The following is a 20,506-nucleotide window of genomic DNA, read 5'->3' as shown; positions in this document are numbered from 1 at the left end:
CTCCAACACTTCCTGCTGGAGCGAAGCTTATCCTCTCATGTAGAAGCCATGATGCCCATAGCCTGCCTACTAGATCATGCTCACTAAATGTACGCACATCTCTGCATGTTGAGACCTCTGTTTTGCCCCCGCCCCCCACACTCGTGTCATGATTACGAGTGAATATACTGACCAGACAGCACAAGACTGTTGGCAGATAATTCCCTCACAAGGCAGCGCACATCCTTAAAATGATCTGGATTTACAAGTGGTGCAGTGCAGAGTTCACTCATCATGTATGTCCAGAGCCTCCAAATGGGTTGTGATTCAAAATGGCACATGTGAAACCCCCAGATGAATTGATGACCACCACGTTTGCTTTCAGATCAATCCTTGCACAAGTGGGGGATAGCTCAGGGGCAACGCGCTCGCCTTGGAAGCAGGACTGCACGGAGCAACACAGCTTCGAACCCTGGGTGCACGCTTAGAAACCTCTGGGTATTAAGCGCGTTATAAATAACCAATTACAATTAGCAAAGGTCCCACAGTTTAATGATCAATGATTGAAGATCCCAGCGTTCGAAGGACTGAATGTTCACACAGCAATCAATCCTTTACCCTACTTCCAAATGAACAAGTGCATTGAGGCTATTTTGGCAGAGGTGGAAAAGTAAGCTAACGAGGAAAGTTTCAAAGTCTGACGTGGCATCGGCAGTAAGCGTCCCATGGACTGCAAAATTACGTAACTTGATGACATTTTGACAGATTTGATCAAATTCTTCTTACCCGTTCAAGACCCTCTGAAACAAAGTATGAAATAAGACACTAACACAATGGTAAAGTGCTTCCCAACAGGTGTAATGTGGGATATCTTTCAGTAATCCACAGATTAGAGTTTATTCAGGCCCACAGTAGCCAGAGACCTAAAAAATGTGTATTTGATTGAATTTGGTTGCGCGGTCATGCGCGAATGTCGTAGCGCATGTGTCTGGCAGGGGATAGGGAATAAAGTTAGAGCCGACCGGCTCATAAATCATGTGAGTCATGGAAAGTAATTCCTTCCCATGGAGCATGGGGGACTTCTTGTTGGCAAATCCTGTCATGCCGCTGGGGTTTTTACTGAGTTCCGCTATAGGGTTCCGCTGCCAAAGCCCCCTCCTGCCGGATGGATGGAAAGCTTCATTGGGGAAAGGGGTGGGGGTGCAGCCTCCATTGTTGAGGTGAAGACTAGGCAGTATTCATAACCGTCTGGATGGTGTGAAGACTTCTCTTTGGGGTAATGCTGTTTGGATAGTGACCAATCCTAAAGCAGGAGAGGCAACATGTGTCTCTAACTTGCAGCTTATCGTCCAATTGGTATCTTCCAACCACTGTCTGTTTCTTCCTTATTCTTGGCCGGATCGCCTGTCTTGACTGACTACCATCAATCGTCAAAGTTTTCTTTCAAAGTGATCTGTTGGACTAGGGTGGACTTCTGCGCGTAGCTAACATCATTGGGCTAAGAAGATCCGGACGATAGAAGCATTGCTATTGTAAGAGACAGGCTGGTCTACCAGGCAACCGGGCGATTTAGCCAGTGGACCACACTAGCTGAGATACATTAAGAGCTGAGCCAGAATCAGTCACGTGACTAACTCCGGCCACGCCTTAACAATCGCTCGGCCAATCAGCAGGGCTCATTAGTTTATCACAGTTGGGCTGCTTCAGTTTGACCTAGGTTTAGCGGAGGCCTTTTTGAAAAGGTTTTGGAGGGGCACAGCCTCTCTTTCTTCTGTTAGTGTGTAATTATTGGCTTTTTGTGAGCTAATGTTATGTTAAGCATCTTTATACAGTGCAACTACCACCAGCAAAGGCTTCTTGGCGCTAGGACTGAAAGGGTCAGAGGTCAACAACTAACCAGGAGAAGCTAACATAAGGAAGAGGTGCCAACCCAAGCACGATCTACTCATAGCAAATGAGGAGACACTAAAATAAAATACTCATGCATAGCAGGGGGACATTGTGCCTCTGCTACTAGTACAAGGGTATTTTATATCTGCACATGGGTGAGAAATGGTACTATGCCTGCAGAAGGGACACGTTAAAACTGCAGGTCGGTGCACTGGCTGCATGCTGGATTCGGCAAAATGCTTATTACCTGAATGCAAATGGTGTACGGCTATGCGGGCAGACCAAGCTTAGCTGCACATCTCCTGAGCAAAGCACACTCGAGCTGCACATAGAGTGTGCATAGCTGGGCAGGCTTGCGCATAGCCGTGCGTGCTAAAGCATGGCTGCGTACAGGTTTGCAGATCTCAACATATGATTCCGGGCATGTCCTGTCTAACATGGAGCCTGGTTGCTCATCGGGTGAGAGAGAATTGATAGTAAAAGCAGCTCAACACAGCTGTGCACTGGTAGTGAAGCAGAACATACAGACACAGTGAATGTAGAGTGCATAATGGATGTATAGTGGCCGTAGAGCTCATCCAGGATGTATACTGGATGACGGGCACAGATTGGATGTGGACTGGATCAAGAGCACATCATGGATGTATAGTGGACGTATAGCTCATCCAGGATGTATACTGGATGACGAGCACAGATAGGATGTGGACTGGATAAAGAGCACACCATGGCTGTATAGTGGGCGTAACGGTCAACCAGGATTTATACTGAATGACGAGCACAGGTAGGATGTGGAATGGATGACGAGCACATCATGGATGTAAACTAGATAATGACTGCATAATGGATGTACACTGGAATAAGAGCACATCATCGACGCATAGTGGACGTGGAGCTCATCAGGAATGTATACTGGATGATGACCTCGACATGGATGTATACTGGAAGAAGAGCAGATCATCGATGAATGTATAGTGGACGTGGAGCTCATCCAGGATCTTTGTGTCTTTCCTACATGATGTCACTCTGCTCTCGTCAGATTGCACGTAGAGATCTTCGATGTCCAAATGGTGTGTGCAGACATCCTTCCACACTTTCAGTGCTGGGGCACATTCAATACAGTTGTCTCATATCGTCTCTCATACACTCGATGCAGTATAGGGACAATGCCTGCTGTCCCACGTAGGGCTCTTCTCCTACTGTTCCAATACGATGGAGGCGAGGGGGCGGGAGCAGGGGATGACAAATGCATCTGCTCCTCTAGAAAAGTACACTGGACGAAGAACACATTGTGATTGTACAATGGATGACGAGTGCATCCGGGATGTACACTCTATTAAGAGCACATCGTATGTACACTGGATGATAAACATACATCCAGATGTACATTAGTTGTTGAGCACATCATTTATGAACACTCAATGAAGAGTGAATTATGGATATACATAGGATGAACACATATCAGGATGTACCCTGGATGGCAAATACATCTTGGATATACAATAGGTGCACAACACATGAGGAAATACCCCGGATGTTAGTCACATTATGAATGTACATTGGATACATCCTAATCACGTGCACAGCTCTGGGCAACCCTCCTGTCCACTGCTGATCAACCTGCAAAGTTATAACAGAAGAGAAAAGACCATATGCAAACCAGGCTTGGTCCTACCCCAAAAAAGGGGCAGTCCTGCCCGACTGCTAGGTCACATCCCACAAGCAACGCCAGACATGTTTGGGCCTGATTGGACTTCTTCATTGAGGTGGAGCGTGGTGCAGTTAAAAAGGCCATCATGTTTGTAGACTGGATGAAAAGAACAAGGTAAATATACACTCAATGTTAACAGATCTTGGATGTACAATATATAAAAAAATGCCTTCAAGTTTTGTTAACTGGAAGAAGAGTGCATCTTGGGTAGACAGTGACTTTTGGGCACATTGGATGAAGAGGCCACCCTGATTTTGCCCTCACTGTATGGAACCACTGCTCTATCCATTGGGTCCCCAATGAGCACCCTGAATGTTCATTGGATGAGACTAGAACATTATGGCCCCATGTTAGATGAGATAGAGGTGTACTCTGGATGTTGAGCGGCAATCGCTGATGTGTGTTAAATCCTACATTGCTCCAGAGAGTAAGTCGCAGGCCTGGGTCACTAATAACAATCGCGTGTTCCATTGAGTCATCAGTTGGGTGGAGCAGGCCAGCTGTCCTGGCTCTAGAGCACCTTCATCTGCAGGTAGTTGTGTTGCCCTGGCACACTTACTCGTGTCACACCGGTATACAGATGTTCTACATTGGCATTCTGCTTACTGTCCAGTCTTATAAAGTCATCCTTTCCTCTTAAAGGTGTCTAAGAAACACCGCTCACCCAAAATAGTGCCTGTCGGTGTGTCCAAGGAATGGACGTGCAAATGGAAGGAATTGTGCAGGTGTTTAGTTCAAAAAGTCAGAATGGTGCATTGAACTGAGAAGATCGTATGATGCATGCATGTGGGCTGGGCATCAGCATATCGCGTCTCAACGTGTGTCGAGCTATGTCGTACGATGGATCCAGGAGACTGGCCTGAGAATCTCCTGTTTGGGAAAGGATTGCCATGCGTGGGCTGGGGTCGGGGTATTCTGGTTGCCCATGCATTGTAATCACTGTATGGGTTGAGGCGAATATATAACGGTCTCAAAAGCATTGGGTGATCTCATGGTCCGAAACACAGTGGTTCCAGGATGTAGCTAACACAAGTGAGAGTTTTGACATAAAGCCCTCTGTGACCTTCATCCTTCCCAAGTGGGCCTCATTACGAGTTGGCGATCATTTTGCTTACATTCTGTGGAATTACTACCAAACTTGATTGATATTACGGTCAGTTGGTCTTGCCGAGTTATCGTGGGATTATGAGTGGGGTATAGAACGCCATTGGGATGTTTGCAGATTTACCTAAACTGGTCCTTCTGTCAGAGTGAATCTGCCAATTTTTGGAGGTGAGCTTTATACTGGAGGAATCTCATCCATTTTTACTATCATTACGAGGGTGTTTAGTGAGCGCAGAACTAGCTTCGGGAACTGACGGAGCACTTTACAAGTCTTAGGCAGTAGTAGACGGTGAAGGAAGGAGAGGTACAATGGAGTTGGGTGGTAACAATGGGTGAGGGAAGGCCATTACAACAAGCAACCAGGGGAGAAAACAGGGGGGAGCATATCACCCAGTCTCAGGTTAGGTGAAGAGTGAGGTTTTGGATGTTAAAAGAGGTGCAATGGGGAAGTGCCAGTGAAGTGGCAGTAACTCTCTTACTGCAATGGTACCACCATGTGTTCATTAATACATACATTGTAATGACACCCAATGTCTTTAAATACATAAAACCCACATTCTAAACAGGAAAACAGTTGACCATTCTGTATCTTGTCAATGAATATTCCAGTAGGTCCAGCCTCGATATGACCAGTTCAGTATACAGTGTTTATATTGCATTTTTTATATTGAAAGCACATTTATGGGTGCAGTAAAGGTTTAAATATTTTGGGAAACAGTCCGGTGAGTTTTTAGGGGTTGGAAACGGGGGTTTGAGGGAAACCCCTCAACCCCAAAAAAAGTGCTTTCACTATGTGCATTCAATATAAAGTATTTCGATATAAAGACATGTAACCAACCAGTTATTCTACGGACAAGAAAAAAAAAAAACATCTGAGACTCTGGTTGATCATTACAGCGAGATAAATTACCTTTTTATTTAATAACTGGTTCAGTTATTACATGTCTATGTCACAATTTATCAACCGTGTTGTCCAAGGGTTCTTTGTGGTGTTCTCGAACATGTTTCAATTTTATTTATTTGTTTGCTGGTAGATTTAGCTGCAAATATATGCAGGGGGAAACCCCCTGCAGGCCCTTCCGATCCCTCCTTTGATCCACCTACATTAGTTATTAGCCTAAATCCACCTCCCCCACATATTTTGTGGACAAATCCATTAAAACAACTTCGATGAAATCTCCTATGGCAAAACATTCCCTATGCTCTGCCCATCCCCCTGAAACATGAAGATGTTATTGTTCTGGTTGTATATGTTTTGGTTAGTGATCTATGTCTTCCGCTTGGGTTTGGGTAGCTAAGGAATTGCCATATTTAATTTTCACCAATGTAGACCGGCATTTCAATACTTGCTATTGCCTCATACACATCTAATTGCCTTGTCATTTTTAGGCTTTTTGAGACGAGCATTACAAATTAGAGACACCCTGATGAAATGGCCCTATTGAAAGAAATGGCCCCTGGGAAGTAATAATAATATGGCACTTTGAAACGCTATTTTTAGATTTAAAACCGCCTTACAAATGACCAATACACAAATAAATAAATAAATAAATAAATAAATATATATATATATATATATATATACATGTGAAATTGGCTGTAATGTGGTACCTTGCTTTTTCTCGCCAGTGAAACGCTATTTTTAGATTGAAAACCACCTTACAAATGAGCAATACATAAAATTGGCTGTAATGTGGGACCTTGCTTTTTCTCGCCAGGAAATATTTGCTGGTTGGCTGCTTTCAGACATTTTCACATGAGATTATAATAAGGAATGGTGCAGTTATTTTATCCATTGATTGTAAATTTATAATGCGTCTATACACACGTGTTTCAAGTCGCAACCATACAGGGGTGGTGGAGACACGGGAAACAGACGATCTTCAAGGCATGATACATTCAGATTCTGCAAGTGCACAGACAAGTGCTGGGGATGGGTGAATGGGGGGACAAGTGCAGAGGGTAATTGTGAGGGGCGACCACGTGCACCCTGTCAGTCAGAAGCTGGGGTAAGTGCTGAGAGACGCCACTCTCATGGGACATTGACCAAGTGCAGTAACAGTGAGGCAAGTGCAAGGCCCGGAGGCAAGTGCGAGAGGACTGGCGAGGGTGCCTGGGACCTTTGAGATTCTGATGTACACCAGGCGGCCAGTCAGCAGGCTTTGCTGAACAGCGGGAGAAAGGGATAGTGTGGAGAGAAAGGTTAGCAGGGTAGAGAGAGAGAAGGGAGAGGAGAAGAGGAGTGTCTTAAGGAGTTTCCGGAACTTAAAGAGATCTGGCTCAAGGCAGAGAGCGGTGGCAGGGATACAGTTCCAGGGGGAGGCCCCTGCAGAGGCTAAGGATCTCCCTCCAAATCACTGATTGAAGAACCGGCTCACTCGCAGAAGGTTGAGGTTGATGAGCGGAGAGCTCGGGAAGGACAGTATTTAGGTAGGCATTGTTGCAAGTAGGTAGGCCCCCGGCCTCAGAAAGCCTTTCATTAAATTGGTGTAATTGTCATACCACAATGCATTTCAATTAAAAAAAATCTATGTATTTTGAATACTCTGTTTTTATTTGTTGACATGTTCCGATTTTTCATTCAGAATAAACATTTTGCTGACTGATTGGCAACATGTTTGTATTTTTTAAATGCACATCATCTGTCTTTAAAATGTTTTTTAAGCTGCAAGTCAAATGTTATTTTTGAAAATACTTTAAAAAAAAACTTGGCTATGTGTCATGGCAGTTTGTTTTAAAGGAAGGACAGGTCTGCTTACTGCTGTTGGTAGATTCCCGAAGAATAACGAAATTCAGAATTCGGAATGGTATCGCCGGGGGGGCGGAGGGGGAGGACTAGAAGGATGATTCCACTGAGGTCTTGTAAGCTGTCCCCCACCATGAATGCTTCCAAACGGGTCCCGCCATCTTGCCTTATTGAGCGTGTTGAGCTCTGATAGAAATAGAAAAGTTACTGAGCGCTGCAGAGTTTCATAACCTGTGTGATCGCCCCCCATGGATTCAATTACATAGCTCGATTCCATGGACTTGCCATGCTACGCATCATTCATTCCTGGGGACTGCAGTGGAGGGGTTGGCGAGCTTCAGCAAATGCCTGCCTTTAATATCTTCTGACAGTTTGACAGGTGCCAGTGTCCCGGACCTGATAGTCAGCAGCAACCATCAGATGTGGCTCCTCTTCCATACGGACAGCACCAGCAGCGCGCAGGGGTTCAAGGCGACCTATGAAGGTATGGCGTGCCGTGCATGGTTCATTCTATCTTTACCACTGTCGTGCACGGCGGAAACTTGGAGTGCTGGGGCCAATCAGGTTCCTATGGCATGAAATGTACTGTCATGGTTAATACAATGTGCATTGATTTTAGACTGACCTTTTCTAGACGCTGACTACATGTTGACACAGGCATACTCTTAGATAACAATTAGTAGAAAATTACACTGTCATAGATAGGTCAGGGATAGCCTGGGAGGATAGCTCAGGGGCAACGTGCTCGCCTTGGAACCATGATGACACAGGGTGCCACAGGTTCGATCCCGGGTCTGCGCTTAGAAACCTCTGGATATTAAGTGCGTTATAAATACCATATAATATATTTATTCTGCGCATTGTACACGTCTGGACTCTGGCACGGGCTAGTTGTCCAACTATAAATACATGAGCTTTTCTATTTATTGAAGACATGGTTTATTGTGAAAAAAAAACAGACGTGCAAACTAGGACATGTCAGAAAGCAGTGGCAGTCAGGGGTAGGGTGGCTTTATATCAGAACAGTGTTTGATTGCGTGACGTATGCTGGGTAGTGAAGGGTTAAGACTGGGAACATATATCAGGGAAAGGCACCAGAGGGCATAACTCTATTGTCAACATTGAGAGCCTGAGGCCAGTAGATACACATGCATTAATTGCATGGCGTGGTCCTGAGGATGCAGTGCAGGCAAGGCAGGTCAGGGGGCGAGGAGGAGGAGGAGGAGGAGGGGGCGGGGTGGGGGGGGGGGGGGTGTTGAGATATTCTCCATCGATAGCAAGTGGAGTTTGAGGCGCGTTTTTGAAGATTTCAACTAAATAGATGGCTTTGCTGGCTGGAGGAAGTGCATTGCAGTGCAGTGGGGTCCGTGGGCAGAAGGAGTGGCATTGAGAGAGTGATGGGGCACTTGGAGGCTGTGACAAGAAACAGAGCAGAGTAGGGACTGCGAGAAGGAGAGCACAGCGGGGTGCAATCAGAGAGGTGCTGGGGGCCAGGGCATGGAAGGGTTAATAGCTAAAGAGCAGGAATCCGTCTTTCCTCTGCTGTAGTTGCTTGGGACTCACAGCACCTCATGCACACAGAGTTTCCACAATGGGGAAAGTGACACAATACATTCTTTTGGGCAGATTCAAGTATAAGGTATTCCTCGCTTGACTTCCATCATAACCATGACTCGTCCATGTTCTCTAAGCACACAGCCTCTAGAGATAACTTTCAAGGAGTCCTAATAGTCACAGAAGCACACATGCTGTTCTATTATTGCACATGTATGTTGACATCATTGCTTGTTTCACAGCCTCTTTGGCTGCCCAGGTATCTGGAGGGTTTAGAATGTGTCAAGATGTCTATGCCTCGTATTGAAGGTCATCCGGGGGGTCACATATTTAAATGTAAGTGGGATCCGCTTGCATTTGTGATCAAGTGTCCAATGTTGTGAGGGACTTGCATTTCTACGCTCTCTTTACTTGCGTTGGTTGGTGTATCTAACTTCTAACCAGCTTGCTGTTGACCACTTGAACTATTCTGCGCTGCCTGGCTCCAAGAGAAAACCCGATAACTTCATACGTGCCAGGCACCTGAGCGCCATGGTCGGCCTTAGAATGACAGGGAAGGTCATGGGCACGTTGTGGTACTCCTTTCACCGGGGCGTGTAATAGAGATGTGTAATGGGTCCATATCACCTATGGTCATTTATTTAGTTGTATGGTTGACGAAGATGTGAGCAGAGGAGTAAGGATAACCTTTCTCCCATCAGTTTATCCAACCATCCAGAGAAGGCCCGCATTTATACATGTCCAAGGTCTCCTGAGCAGGACTCGGTGCAGATCGTGAACTGTAGCTGGAATCACTTTGACTTGCTCTCTGAAATGTTGTCATTGGTTTACCAGCCTCTAACATGTAACGGGTGCATGTCGGCCTCCTTCTGAACACATTTGCTCAAGCCTCTTAGAAAAGTAAATAGTTGTGATTTTGGAGTTACTGAGAGTGAGGGCGCCTTCAGTATCCTCACTGTGTTTGTGAAACTGTCGGTGATATGACATTTTATTTGTATCGTGCCCATACACAAGTGTTTCAAAGCACGACGAGGCAAGGGAGGGAAATAAGGGAGGACAAAACAACGATGTTACTAGGCCCAGTGCCATTGAGAACGCGCAAGTGCGGGGGAGAGGGGGAGGGGAAAGTCCAAGTGCAGGGGAGAGGGGAAGGTGCAAGTGCAGGGGAGAGGGGAAGGTGAAAGTGCAAGTGCAGGGGAGAGGGGACGGGGAAAGTGCAAGTGCAGGGGAGAGGGGAAGGTGCAAGTGCAGGGGAGAGGGGAAGGGGAAAGTGCAAGTGCAGGGGAGAGGGGAAGGGAAAAGTGCAAGTGCAGGGAGAGAGGGGAAGGGAAAAGTGCAAGTGCAGGGGAGAGGGGAAGGGAAAAGTGCAAGTGCAGGGGAGAGGGGAAGGGGAAAGTGCAAGTGCAGGGGAGAGGGGAAGGTGCAAGTGCAGGGGAGAGGGGAAGGGGAAAGTGCAAGTGCAGGGAGAGAGGGGAAGGGAAAAGTGCAAGTGCAGGGGAGAGGGGAAGGGAAAAGTGCAGGTGCAGGGGAGAGGGGAAGGTCAAAGTGCAAGTGCAGGGGAGAGGGGAAGGGGAAAGTGCAAGTGCAGGGGAGAGGGGAGGGGAAAGTGCAAGTGCAGGAGAGAGGGGGAGGGGAAAGTGCAAGTGCAGGGGAGAGGGGAAGGGGAAAGTGCAAGTGCAGGGGAGATGGGAAGGTGCAAGTGCAGGAGAGAGGGGAAGGGGAAAGTGCAAGTGCAGGGGAGAGGGGAAGGGAAAAGTGCAAGTGCAGGGGAGAGGGGAAGGGGAAAGTGCAAGTGCAGGGGAGAGGGGAAGGTGCAAGTGCAGGGGAGAGGGGAAGGGGAAAGTGCAAGTGCAGGGGAGAGGGGAAGGGAAAAGTGCAAGTGCAGGGAGAGAGGGGAAGGGAAAAGTGCAAGTGCAGGGGAGAGGGGAAGGGGAAAGTGCAGGTGCAGGGGAGAGGGGAAGGTCAAAGTGCAGGGGAGAAGGGAAGGGGAAAGTGCAAGTGCAGGGGAGAGGGGAGGGGAAAGTGCAAGTGCAGGAGAGAGGGGGAGGGGAAAGTGCAAGGGCAGGGGAGAGGGGAAGGGGAAAGTGCAAGTGCAGGGGAGATGGGAAGGTGCAAGTGCAGGAGAGAGGGGAAGGGGAAAGTGCAAGTGCAGGGGAGAGGGGAAGGGAAAAGTGCAAGTGCAGGGAGAGAGGGGAAGGGGACAGTGCAAGTGCAGGGGCGAGGGGAAGGGAAAAGTGCAGGTGCAGGGGAGAGGGGAAGGTCAAAGTGCAAGTGCACGGGAGAGGGGAATGGGAAAGTGCAAGTGCAGGGGAGAGGGGAAGGGGAAAGTGCAAGTGCAGGGGAGAGGGGAGGGGAAAAGTGCAAGTGCAGGGGAGAGGGGAAGGGGAAAGTGCAAGTGCAGGGGAGAGGGGAAGGGGAACGTGCAAGTGCAGGGGAGAGGGGGAAGGGGAAGTGCAAGTGCAGGGGAGAGGGGAAGGGGAAAGCGCAAGTGCAGGGGAGAGGGGAAGGGGAAAGTGCAAGTGCAGGGGAGAGGGGAAGGGGAAAGCGCAAGTGCAGGGGAGAGGGGAAGGGGAAAGTGCAAGTGCAGGGGAGGGGGAAGGGGAAAGTGCAAGTGCAGGGGAGAGGGGAAGGGGAAAGTGCAAGTGCAGGGGAGAGGGGAAGGGGAAAGTGCAAGTGCAGGGGAGAGGGGAAGGTGCAAGTGCAGGGGAGAGGGGAAGGGGAAAGTGCAAGTGCAGGGGAGAGGGGAAGGGGAAAGTGCAAGTGCAGGGGAGAGGGGAAGGGGAATGTGCAGGTGCAGGGGAGAGGGGAAGGGGAAAGTGCAAGTGCATGGGAGAGGGGAAGGGGAAAGTGCAAGTGCAGGGGAGAGGGGAAGGGGAAAGTGCAAGTGCAGGGGAGAGGGGAAAGTGCAAGTGCAGGGGAGAGGGGAAGGGGAAGTGCAAGTGCAGGGGAGAGGGGAAGGGGAAAGCGCAAGTGCAGGGGAGAGGGGAAGGGGAAAGTGCAAGTGCAGGGGAGAGGGGAAGGGGAAAGTGCAAGTGCAGGGGAGAGGGGGAGTGTCACATCTCCATGTTTGGTGCTGGCATCAGTGCGACCCTGGCATACATTGGCACTTCACAGGTTTACCTTGATGCCCGTTTGCTGTTTCCGACTCACCATGCCATTTACTTTGATGTGCTTAAATACGTGTTGGCATCGCTGGGCTACTGAAGCTGACACTGCAGTGAATCAGCCCAAGACGCCCGCTGCAATCTATGTGCGAAACATGCTATGCCATGTGTCATGCGAGTATTGCCAGTGGGCTATCAGACACCTTTCCCTTTGACAAACACAATCATTGGCTGATATCACTCCTCCTTTTCCTAGTTTCACATTCACTCTGGCAAACATAGTCTTGTACGGAATGCAGTTTATGTCCACAGCACATGGCAGCATGGCAACATTCCTGGCTGTACCACTGTAAAATGTGTATGATTGTGTGCCGTGATGCCCTCACTTTTTTGATGTTTTTTGTTTTGGTTATTAAGCTCCAAACTATACCCTTAAGTACAGCCAGGAAGTGGGTGACGTGCGGATGGGGATACGCTTATGAGTGTTGTTTGGTTATTTACCCACCGGTTGACTGCCCACGTTCATTTAATCCATTTGCCAATTCTCACCCACTACCTGTCCCACCCTTCCAAAGCACATCCTTCTGGGATCTCTTTCAGATTGGCTTGCTTGTACACTAACGTCACACTTTGGCCTGCCAGTGTTATTTCTAATATGTCTGCTGAAATTTAATTGCAGCTGTAAATGTTCTGAATGCTGTCTTAACCACATGTGCCTCTGGCCACTTACTTGGTCTATATATGTTCCTGTTAAAAATGGGCATTCACAATGCCTACAGTGTTGGCTCGTGTACAGGATGTGTACAGGCATTGTCCAGGAGGTGCTGCTATCATGTGCCAAGGTCATTTCACCATTATCTTGCTGTTGCCATCCTATAGCCTGGTGGTACCAGTTTAGCAGTGCCTGGTAAATAAATGCCACTTGGCTTCACCAATGCTCCTTTTCTTATCTTTGATACAGGTTACTGGCCCCAGGATTAAATCACACACACAATCTGATCTGAAATGATTTACTGACAGCATTTTTTTTTTTTAGTTTCAATAATTCCAAGAGAAAAAGAAAAGTGTGGGATTACTTCATAATGTGGGCGAAGGCTGCTTTAAACATTAAGTTTCTCAAACAGACACAGCTCGAACATGTTTCTGGAATGAGGGGCAAGTACCATCAGGGCTGATAAGCTCGAAAGGTAAGCGCTGCCCCCTGGGTCCCAAAGTGGCCGACTCAGCCCTTCATCCTCCCGAGGTTGACACATTAAGAAACAGGAGAGGGTAATACTAGCACCACCATTGATCACAGTGCTTAGGAGTGGATCTGCGTGAAGTGCTAGACTGATCACCAAACTATATAAAAAATAATTATACTAATACTAATTAATACTATTATCATTATCATTAGTATTATTAGTATTATTATTATTATTACTCTGTTTGGAATGGTTTCATGTAAAAACTCTACATGGGGCTTCATTACCTGAGTCAGAAACCCCTTGAATGGGCCCTTCATACCAACTCTCAAAGTGATTCAACAGTTGCAATCATACATGCTCTTGTCTGGTGCTCATTGGTTGCATGTAGTTGGCGTGCTCTGGGAAGGGCGGTGCTTGAGGGACTGAAACCCTCTTTCAAAGTTTCGCTGAGGAATAATTTTTTAAAAAACCACATCATTTTAGTATGCCATGTGGACTACTTTGTGGGCCCCAAAACGTGGAAATCTTTGCACTAGGAACATGCTTTTCAGCAACACTTGTGCATAGGCGCGTTATAAATGCCATATCATAGCATAGCAAGCCCACTTGCCTTTGCAGTTTCAGGGCGCTTCCCACACCTATAGACTTCACTCCTTCGGGGGCGCGGGATACATTTCTAGGCAGGGCAGGGGATTGTTTTGCTTCTTCCAATTGATATGTTTATTATGCTCAATAATACATGAATGGGCATTATGGGAACTCATCTACGTTCGCTTCTTCGACTGTAAATTCAACTTTGACTCTAAACTCCCCATGCAATTATATTAGATTCCTATTAAAGCCATCTAATTATATAATATACCCCAGAAAAGCCGGTAGAAGGAGAAGGATCCAACCGCTTATTGTACTTCCCAGCCTTTTCCTAGCATCTATTCCAACTTGAGGAGCCTTCAAATGAGCACATTTCTCTCCGCAAATGAGCAAGATATGCAAATGCGGTGAGCGCGCAGGAGCGGCGTCAAACCGCCAGCCATTGATCTTACGCGTCCCGGGGTATTCGCTCCATCCCCTCGTCCCATTGATCATCATAACGCCCTCTTCAAGGTGTTCTTATATGACAACTTACATTGATTCATAGACATCTTGCTAGTGCCTGGGAACAGCAGTAGGGTCCCCTCCATGGTGTCCCCCTCAAGGCACTCTTCCGTCATGAGTCTTCCATTGAATGCCTCTCTTTGACTCTGAATACCAATATGGCCAGTATTGCGTTGCTTGTGATGAGTAAATTACCTGAGTAATGGTACACTGGGTGGAACTACTAACCAGAGCACATCTCAAGGCCCTCGTGGGCTGCGACTTCACACATATCTTTAATATACATGGCGTTCGCCCAACCAATCACCTGCTGACACTCCTTCTCATCGTCCGTACAATGTTGTACTTCAATAGATCTCTCTCTTCTGGTATTACATCAATTTCTGATCCATTCTTCTGAAGTAGACTAAGGTCCTCCTGTCCCTGGGGTAACTGAATGCACCCTAAACATACTAAGGGTCTGCTGTCCCTGCACGGGACCCAATGCATCCCAAGCAGACTAAGGTCCTCCTGTCCCTGGGAAAACTCAATGCACCATAAACATGCTAAGGTTCTGCTGTCCCTGAACGGGACCCAGTGCATCCCAAGCAGACTAAGGTCCTCCTGTCCCTGGGAAAACTCAATGCACCATAAACATGCTAAGGTTCTGCTGTCCCTGCACGGGACCCAGTGCATCCCAAGCAGACTAAGGTCCTCCTGTGCCTGGGGAAACTGAATGCACCATAAACATGCTAAGGTTCTGCTGTCCCTGCGCGGGACCCAATGCATCCTAAACATGCTAAGGTTCTGCTGTCCTTGCACGGGACTCAATGCATCCTAAACATGCTAAGGTTCTGCTGTCCTTGCACGGGACTCAATGCATCCTAAACATGCTAAGGTTCTGCTGTCCTTGCACGGGACACAATGCATCCCAAGCAGACTAAGGTCCTCCTGTCCCTGGGGGGGACTCAATTGTTCCTAAGCAGACCACGGTCCTGCTGTCCCTGGGTGATACTCAATGCACCCTAAACATACTAAGGGTCTGCTGTCCCTGCACGGGACCCAATGCATCCCAAGCAGACTAAGGTCCTCCTGTCCCTGGGAAAACTCAATGCACCATAAACATGCTAAGGTTCTGCTGTCCCTGAACGGGACCCAGTGCATCCCAAGCAGACTAAGGTCCTCCTGTCCCTGGGAAAACTCAATGCACCATAAACATGCTAAGGTTCTGCTGTCCCTGCACGGGACCCAGTGCATCCCAAGCAGACTAAGGTCCTCCTGTGCCTGGGGAAACTGAATGCACCATAAACATGCTAAGGTTCTGCTGTCCCTGCGCGGGACCCAATGCATCCTAAACATGCTAAGGTTCTGCTGTCCTTGCACGGGACTCAATGCATCCTAAACATGCTAAGGTTCTGCTGTCCTTGCACGGGACTCAATGCATCCTAAACATGCTAAGGTTCTGCTGTCCTTGCACGGGACACAATGCATCCCAAGCAGACTAAGGTCCTCCTGTCCCTGGGGGGGACTCAATTGTTCCTAAGCAGACCACGGTCCTGCTGTCCCTGGGTGATACTCAATGCATCCTAAACAGACTAAGGTTCTGCTGTCCCTGGGTGATACTCAAGGAATCCTAAGCATACTAAGGTCATGCTGTCCCTGTGCAGGTCTCGATGCATCTGAAGCAGACAACTGGCCTGCTGTCCTTGGGCAACACTCGATCCTAAGCAGACTATGGTCCTGCGGTCCCTGGCTGGGACTCAATGCATAGAAAGCAGACTAGAGTCCTGCTGTCCCTGGGCGGGACTCGATGCATAGTAAGCAGACAGCGGTCCTGCTGTCCCTGAGTGGGACTCGCTGCATAGTAAGCAGACAGCGGTCCTGCTGTCCCTGGGCGGGACTCGATGCATAGTAAGCAGACAGCGGTCCTGCTGTCCCTGGGGGGGACTCCATGCATTGTAAGCAGACAGCGGTCCTGCTGTCCCTGGGGGGGACTCCATGCATTGTAAGCAGACAGCGGTCCTGCTGTCCCTGAGTGGGAACTCAGAACTTGGTTTATGCACTTTGGGACTGCTCCGGTGGGGTGCTGGTTCAGTGCAAGACTTGCACTGCAACGCGACTGTGGCCGGCTCTCCTATGAGTCCGAGTCTCGGGGGAGGCATGCATCGTTGTGTTTAGAAGCAGAGTGTGCCATGTTTTCCTATGTGTTTATATAGGACACGTTTTCAGCAGTGTGTTCCAGACTAAGCAATGATCGAACTTTTCTCCTCGAATTTTCACGAGGGGACGGGAAGGCCACATGAGTACATCTATGAATTCGGGAAAGGGTCTGATATGGGGTCCTCTGATGCATGGACTTCCAGAAGGGCTTTATTTGGGTAGCCTCGAATAGCCTGTAATGCTTTCTGCGTGTGTATACATCCTGTGGGATAACATCTTTTCTTTAGCTTAATTCGGAATTGTGTGATGCATTTGTTCAGGGTCTTTAACCAAACCCGCCGTGTGTGTGTGTGTGTGTGTGTGTTACAGCAGCCTTCCTCGACATGGGGGACTGTGGATCACTTTAACGTTTGGGCAGGAGCTGCTTCCGATGCAAATCTTGTCATCAGCAAAGCCCTTTGATCTCACTGCGGCTTCTGAGATATGCATAGGCCCGCGGCCCTCTAATCCCCCAAAATATGAAATGCGCCCTCATGCGAGAATCGCTCACCTCCCGACGCAAGGCGCTGTCTCCTCGCTCATCCCCCCGCAAAGCTCCGCGATGTTTAGCCAAGCGGCAGCTGTCTTAGCTTTACAGATTGTGGCGTCTGTGATTTTGGGGGTTCTATTTGACGTCTGTTTGTATTTCACTGTTTGTTCCGCAAGAGATGAACAAAAAATGACAAAGTTGTCAGACAGTGATGTTCGAGGAGAGCAGTAAACAGGGCTTTAAGTGGGGGAAGAAGTCGGGGGGGGGGGGGCTCACTCGGGGCATGGCTTGCATGATGGGCGTGGCCTGAAAAGTATACACACCATAGTAAAGTATGCAAACAAATATATAAATACATGTAAGCATGTATATGTTTGTATACATAACTTACTATGCTGTGTGTACTATGAAAGCCTTCTTTTATAAACATAGAAATATGTTACATATTTCTATATTTGTAAAAGATGACTTGAAAAGTACACATACTATAGTAAGGTAGGTACACAAATATATAGCATGTATATATGTATGTATGCACCGTATGGTTTGCGTACGTTTCAAGCCATCTTTTTTAAACATGGAAACATTTCTGTGTTTATAAAAGTTCGCTTGAAAAGTACACAATTCAATCCATCTTTTATAAAGCCCGAGGCGTCTGTACCCGTCTGCAAAGCTTTATAAAGGATGACTTGAATTGTGTACTTTTCAAGCCATCTTTTATCAAAATAAAAATATGGCATGGAGTCACCAGGGGCTTTGAGGGTCAAAGATCCCTCAGTGAACTGGGGAGGGGGTTGGGAAACAAAAGGACAGTAACTTCCTCCTGTGACCTCGAAGTTACACTGACTGACACAATTGTGGCTGGCCGGCACTTCTGTCAGCTTGCTTGAATCGAACATGGCGGGAGCATCTCCCGTCGCAGCCGTAGCAGGATAATGTGTCCTGCCATGTTGTGGTGGGACTTGGGGTACGGCCCTGGCTGGTCCCAGACCTGTTTAAAGCACTGTATAGGGCTTTGAGAGACAAATAATGCTGTTTATTACCCTGGGGATAGTGTCTGGCCAATCAGGGGTCTGGGAATCCAGGCAGAATCCAACAATAACCACACGTGTTCCCGTCGTGTCTGCCACTTTCCTTTCGCTCCAGGATCTTTGCCTCCTAGTGCCCTTACCCATCCTCATCCCGAACAAACTTAATCGTTTCTTCTGGGCACCAATGAAATAAGTAGCAATGAGTCTGCAGTTATCCGATTAGATGGTGTCTTACACAAACCAGTCCATATCCATCCGATTAGATGGTGTCTTACACAAACCAGTCCATATCCATCCGTGTTCCTTACAGAAACAGGTGGGTCTTCACAGACTTACGGAATGCGGTGAGTGATTTCATATCTCAAATGGTTCCAGGGAGATTATTCTAAAGTCTTGGCCCATAGACCTCGAATCTTCGATCCCTTTTACTCACATATATGACTGCAGCATTTTCGGCCACTTGCAATCTATGTAGAGTACAATGCATGGGTCACTAGATAAGTCTGCGCAGTACTGTGATAAAGCACACGTGTCTTCTTTCTCCGTGGTGGTGGGTGTGGACCCTGGCTCCTTCAAGGTGCATCTCCTTCATGTGTTCTCTCTCTACCACACTCTTTCCCACAGCAACTAAAAACCTCAGCACCCCCGTTTCCGGCATGTAAATACCCTCTGCATGTATGAGAGGGTCATGAATGAAGAGACCCCGACGAATCTCGCCTCAGGCTTGAATTTGCAATCAGTATGAACCACGATTAAAAATTGGCTTTGTCATCGCACTTCTGCGGGTGCAGTTGTGAGCTGATCGTTATCTCTCCTAATTGGTGTTCTTCACCTTAAGTGGACCTCTTCAAGTGTTGTGTTCTCAGTTCCTTTGGTTTTTGTTTCAAATTAAGTATTCTTTTGTAATTAGATCTTATCGGGTTGCCGAATTATTCATCTCACTTTCCTCTCGGGCTCGGCCTAAACTGATACGATAATCTCCCCCAACAGATTGAAAGGAAAGTGCTCACATTCCTTATTCCTCCAGTTGGGATCTGGCCCTCAGACTGATCAAAACAAACAGCAAGGGACATTGCACCTGAAACACCACGCTCCCTCTAACGTAGAGTCGAAGGAGTGCAGCGCTGAGACGCGTGGCGCGCTCCAGAATATGGGTCCCTTCCTCTTGCCGTGTCCCAACTGTATGATTCTACGTAAACCCGTGGATCTCATGTAGATATTTGATGCTCAAGACACATTTATTCTAATAATCCTGGGCCCGTGATTCCCCAACTCTCGGTATTAACTATTTGGTTGTCTTGTATTTGGGTTCAAAATATTTCATTGAAGTTTCAAATACAAATAATGCAAAAAAACGCCCATTGTGACAATAGGTCAATAGAATTAAACAAACCAACGAATTATGCAAAGACATAGAGGGCTTTACTATGACTACTACATTATTATAATGTCATGTGAAAATACACACCTTGGTATGATATGATAGGTTATTTATAACACGCTTAATACCCCGAGGTTTCTAAGTGCGGACCCAGGGATTGAACCTGTGTTGCTCCGTGTCATCTTGTTCTAAAGGGAGCACGTTGCCCCCGAGCTATCCTCCTGAGACGTCCAGAGGTGTCACTAGGGCAGGGTGCAGGGGGGCTCTATATGCTCAGGGGCTTCAACCAGAGCCCCGAGTCCTGACAGTCCTGACATTATCATAGCCCCGGATCTTTTCCAGACCTAGCAACACCCCTGCCTTTGTTATAGATCAGGTGCTCACAAATGTAGATAAAATAATAAGAACAAATGAGCCAGCAAAATGTAAACACGGGTACTGAGGTTCTGCTATTTAATATCTGTACTTCTTTTCAAAAATAATATTTGGTTTAATTAAAGCTGGCTCTACATCCGGTGATGAGCACTGCAACAACAGCTGTTACTAGCTGTCATCTCAGGTGTTCTTAGTATCTTAAATGAGGAACGTGGACTTGAACCCTGGAACCTCTGTTCACTGTTGAGCAATTCCTACTTGCGTCAAGATTATCTGAACAGCTCTGTCACTAGAGGCCGGTGTGCGTACGCATGCTCCCCCAAGCAGAGCACTACTCTGTCCCCCCTCCATTGCTATGAGACCAGAGTGGAGGACTGTACTTCTTCGCCCCACCCCCACAGCAGTGATCTGCTGCTCGCTTCCAAGGCAGCCATCTTGAATTAACGTATTGTAGCTTCAGTTCACCAGCTCAACCAACATTATTGAATTGTCCCAGTTGTTTGCGATTCCACGCCTGTGCCATATACCCACAGGCTATAGTGCCAGCCAATCACCGGTTTCATCTCTGTCAGATCCGTGCTCGGTAGCACCTCCGTCGCCTGGCGTCCCAGCCCCACCACATGGCAACACGCATCACAGGTTATTTCCCATTAAGTACCAAATCATCTCATTTGGTGTTAGAGA

At 47.6% G+C, this 20,506-nt stretch overlaps 1 protein-coding gene across 1 annotated transcript in view; it reads left to right on the top strand.

The window, feature by feature from the left end:
• Positions 1 to 20,506, top strand: part of CSMD2 (CUB and Sushi multiple domains 2) — a 2,010,406-nt gene that overhangs the window by 1,264,800 nt on the left and 725,100 nt on the right. The window contains exon 12 of the mRNA XM_069622557.1: positions 7,799 to 7,911. Coding sequence (XP_069478658.1) covers positions 7,799 to 7,911 — 113 coding nt within the window. The remainder of the gene's footprint in view (positions 1 to 7,798; positions 7,912 to 20,506) is intronic.

This window comes from Ambystoma mexicanum, chromosome 11, assembly GCF_040938575.1.
Source record: "Ambystoma mexicanum isolate Mex_15411 chromosome 11, UKY_AmexF1_1, whole genome shotgun sequence".
Taxonomy (NCBI): domain Eukaryota; kingdom Metazoa; phylum Chordata; class Amphibia; order Caudata; family Ambystomatidae; genus Ambystoma; species Ambystoma mexicanum.
Note: the sequence above shows the minus strand (reverse complement) of the source record. Positions and strands in the feature narration are given on the sequence as shown.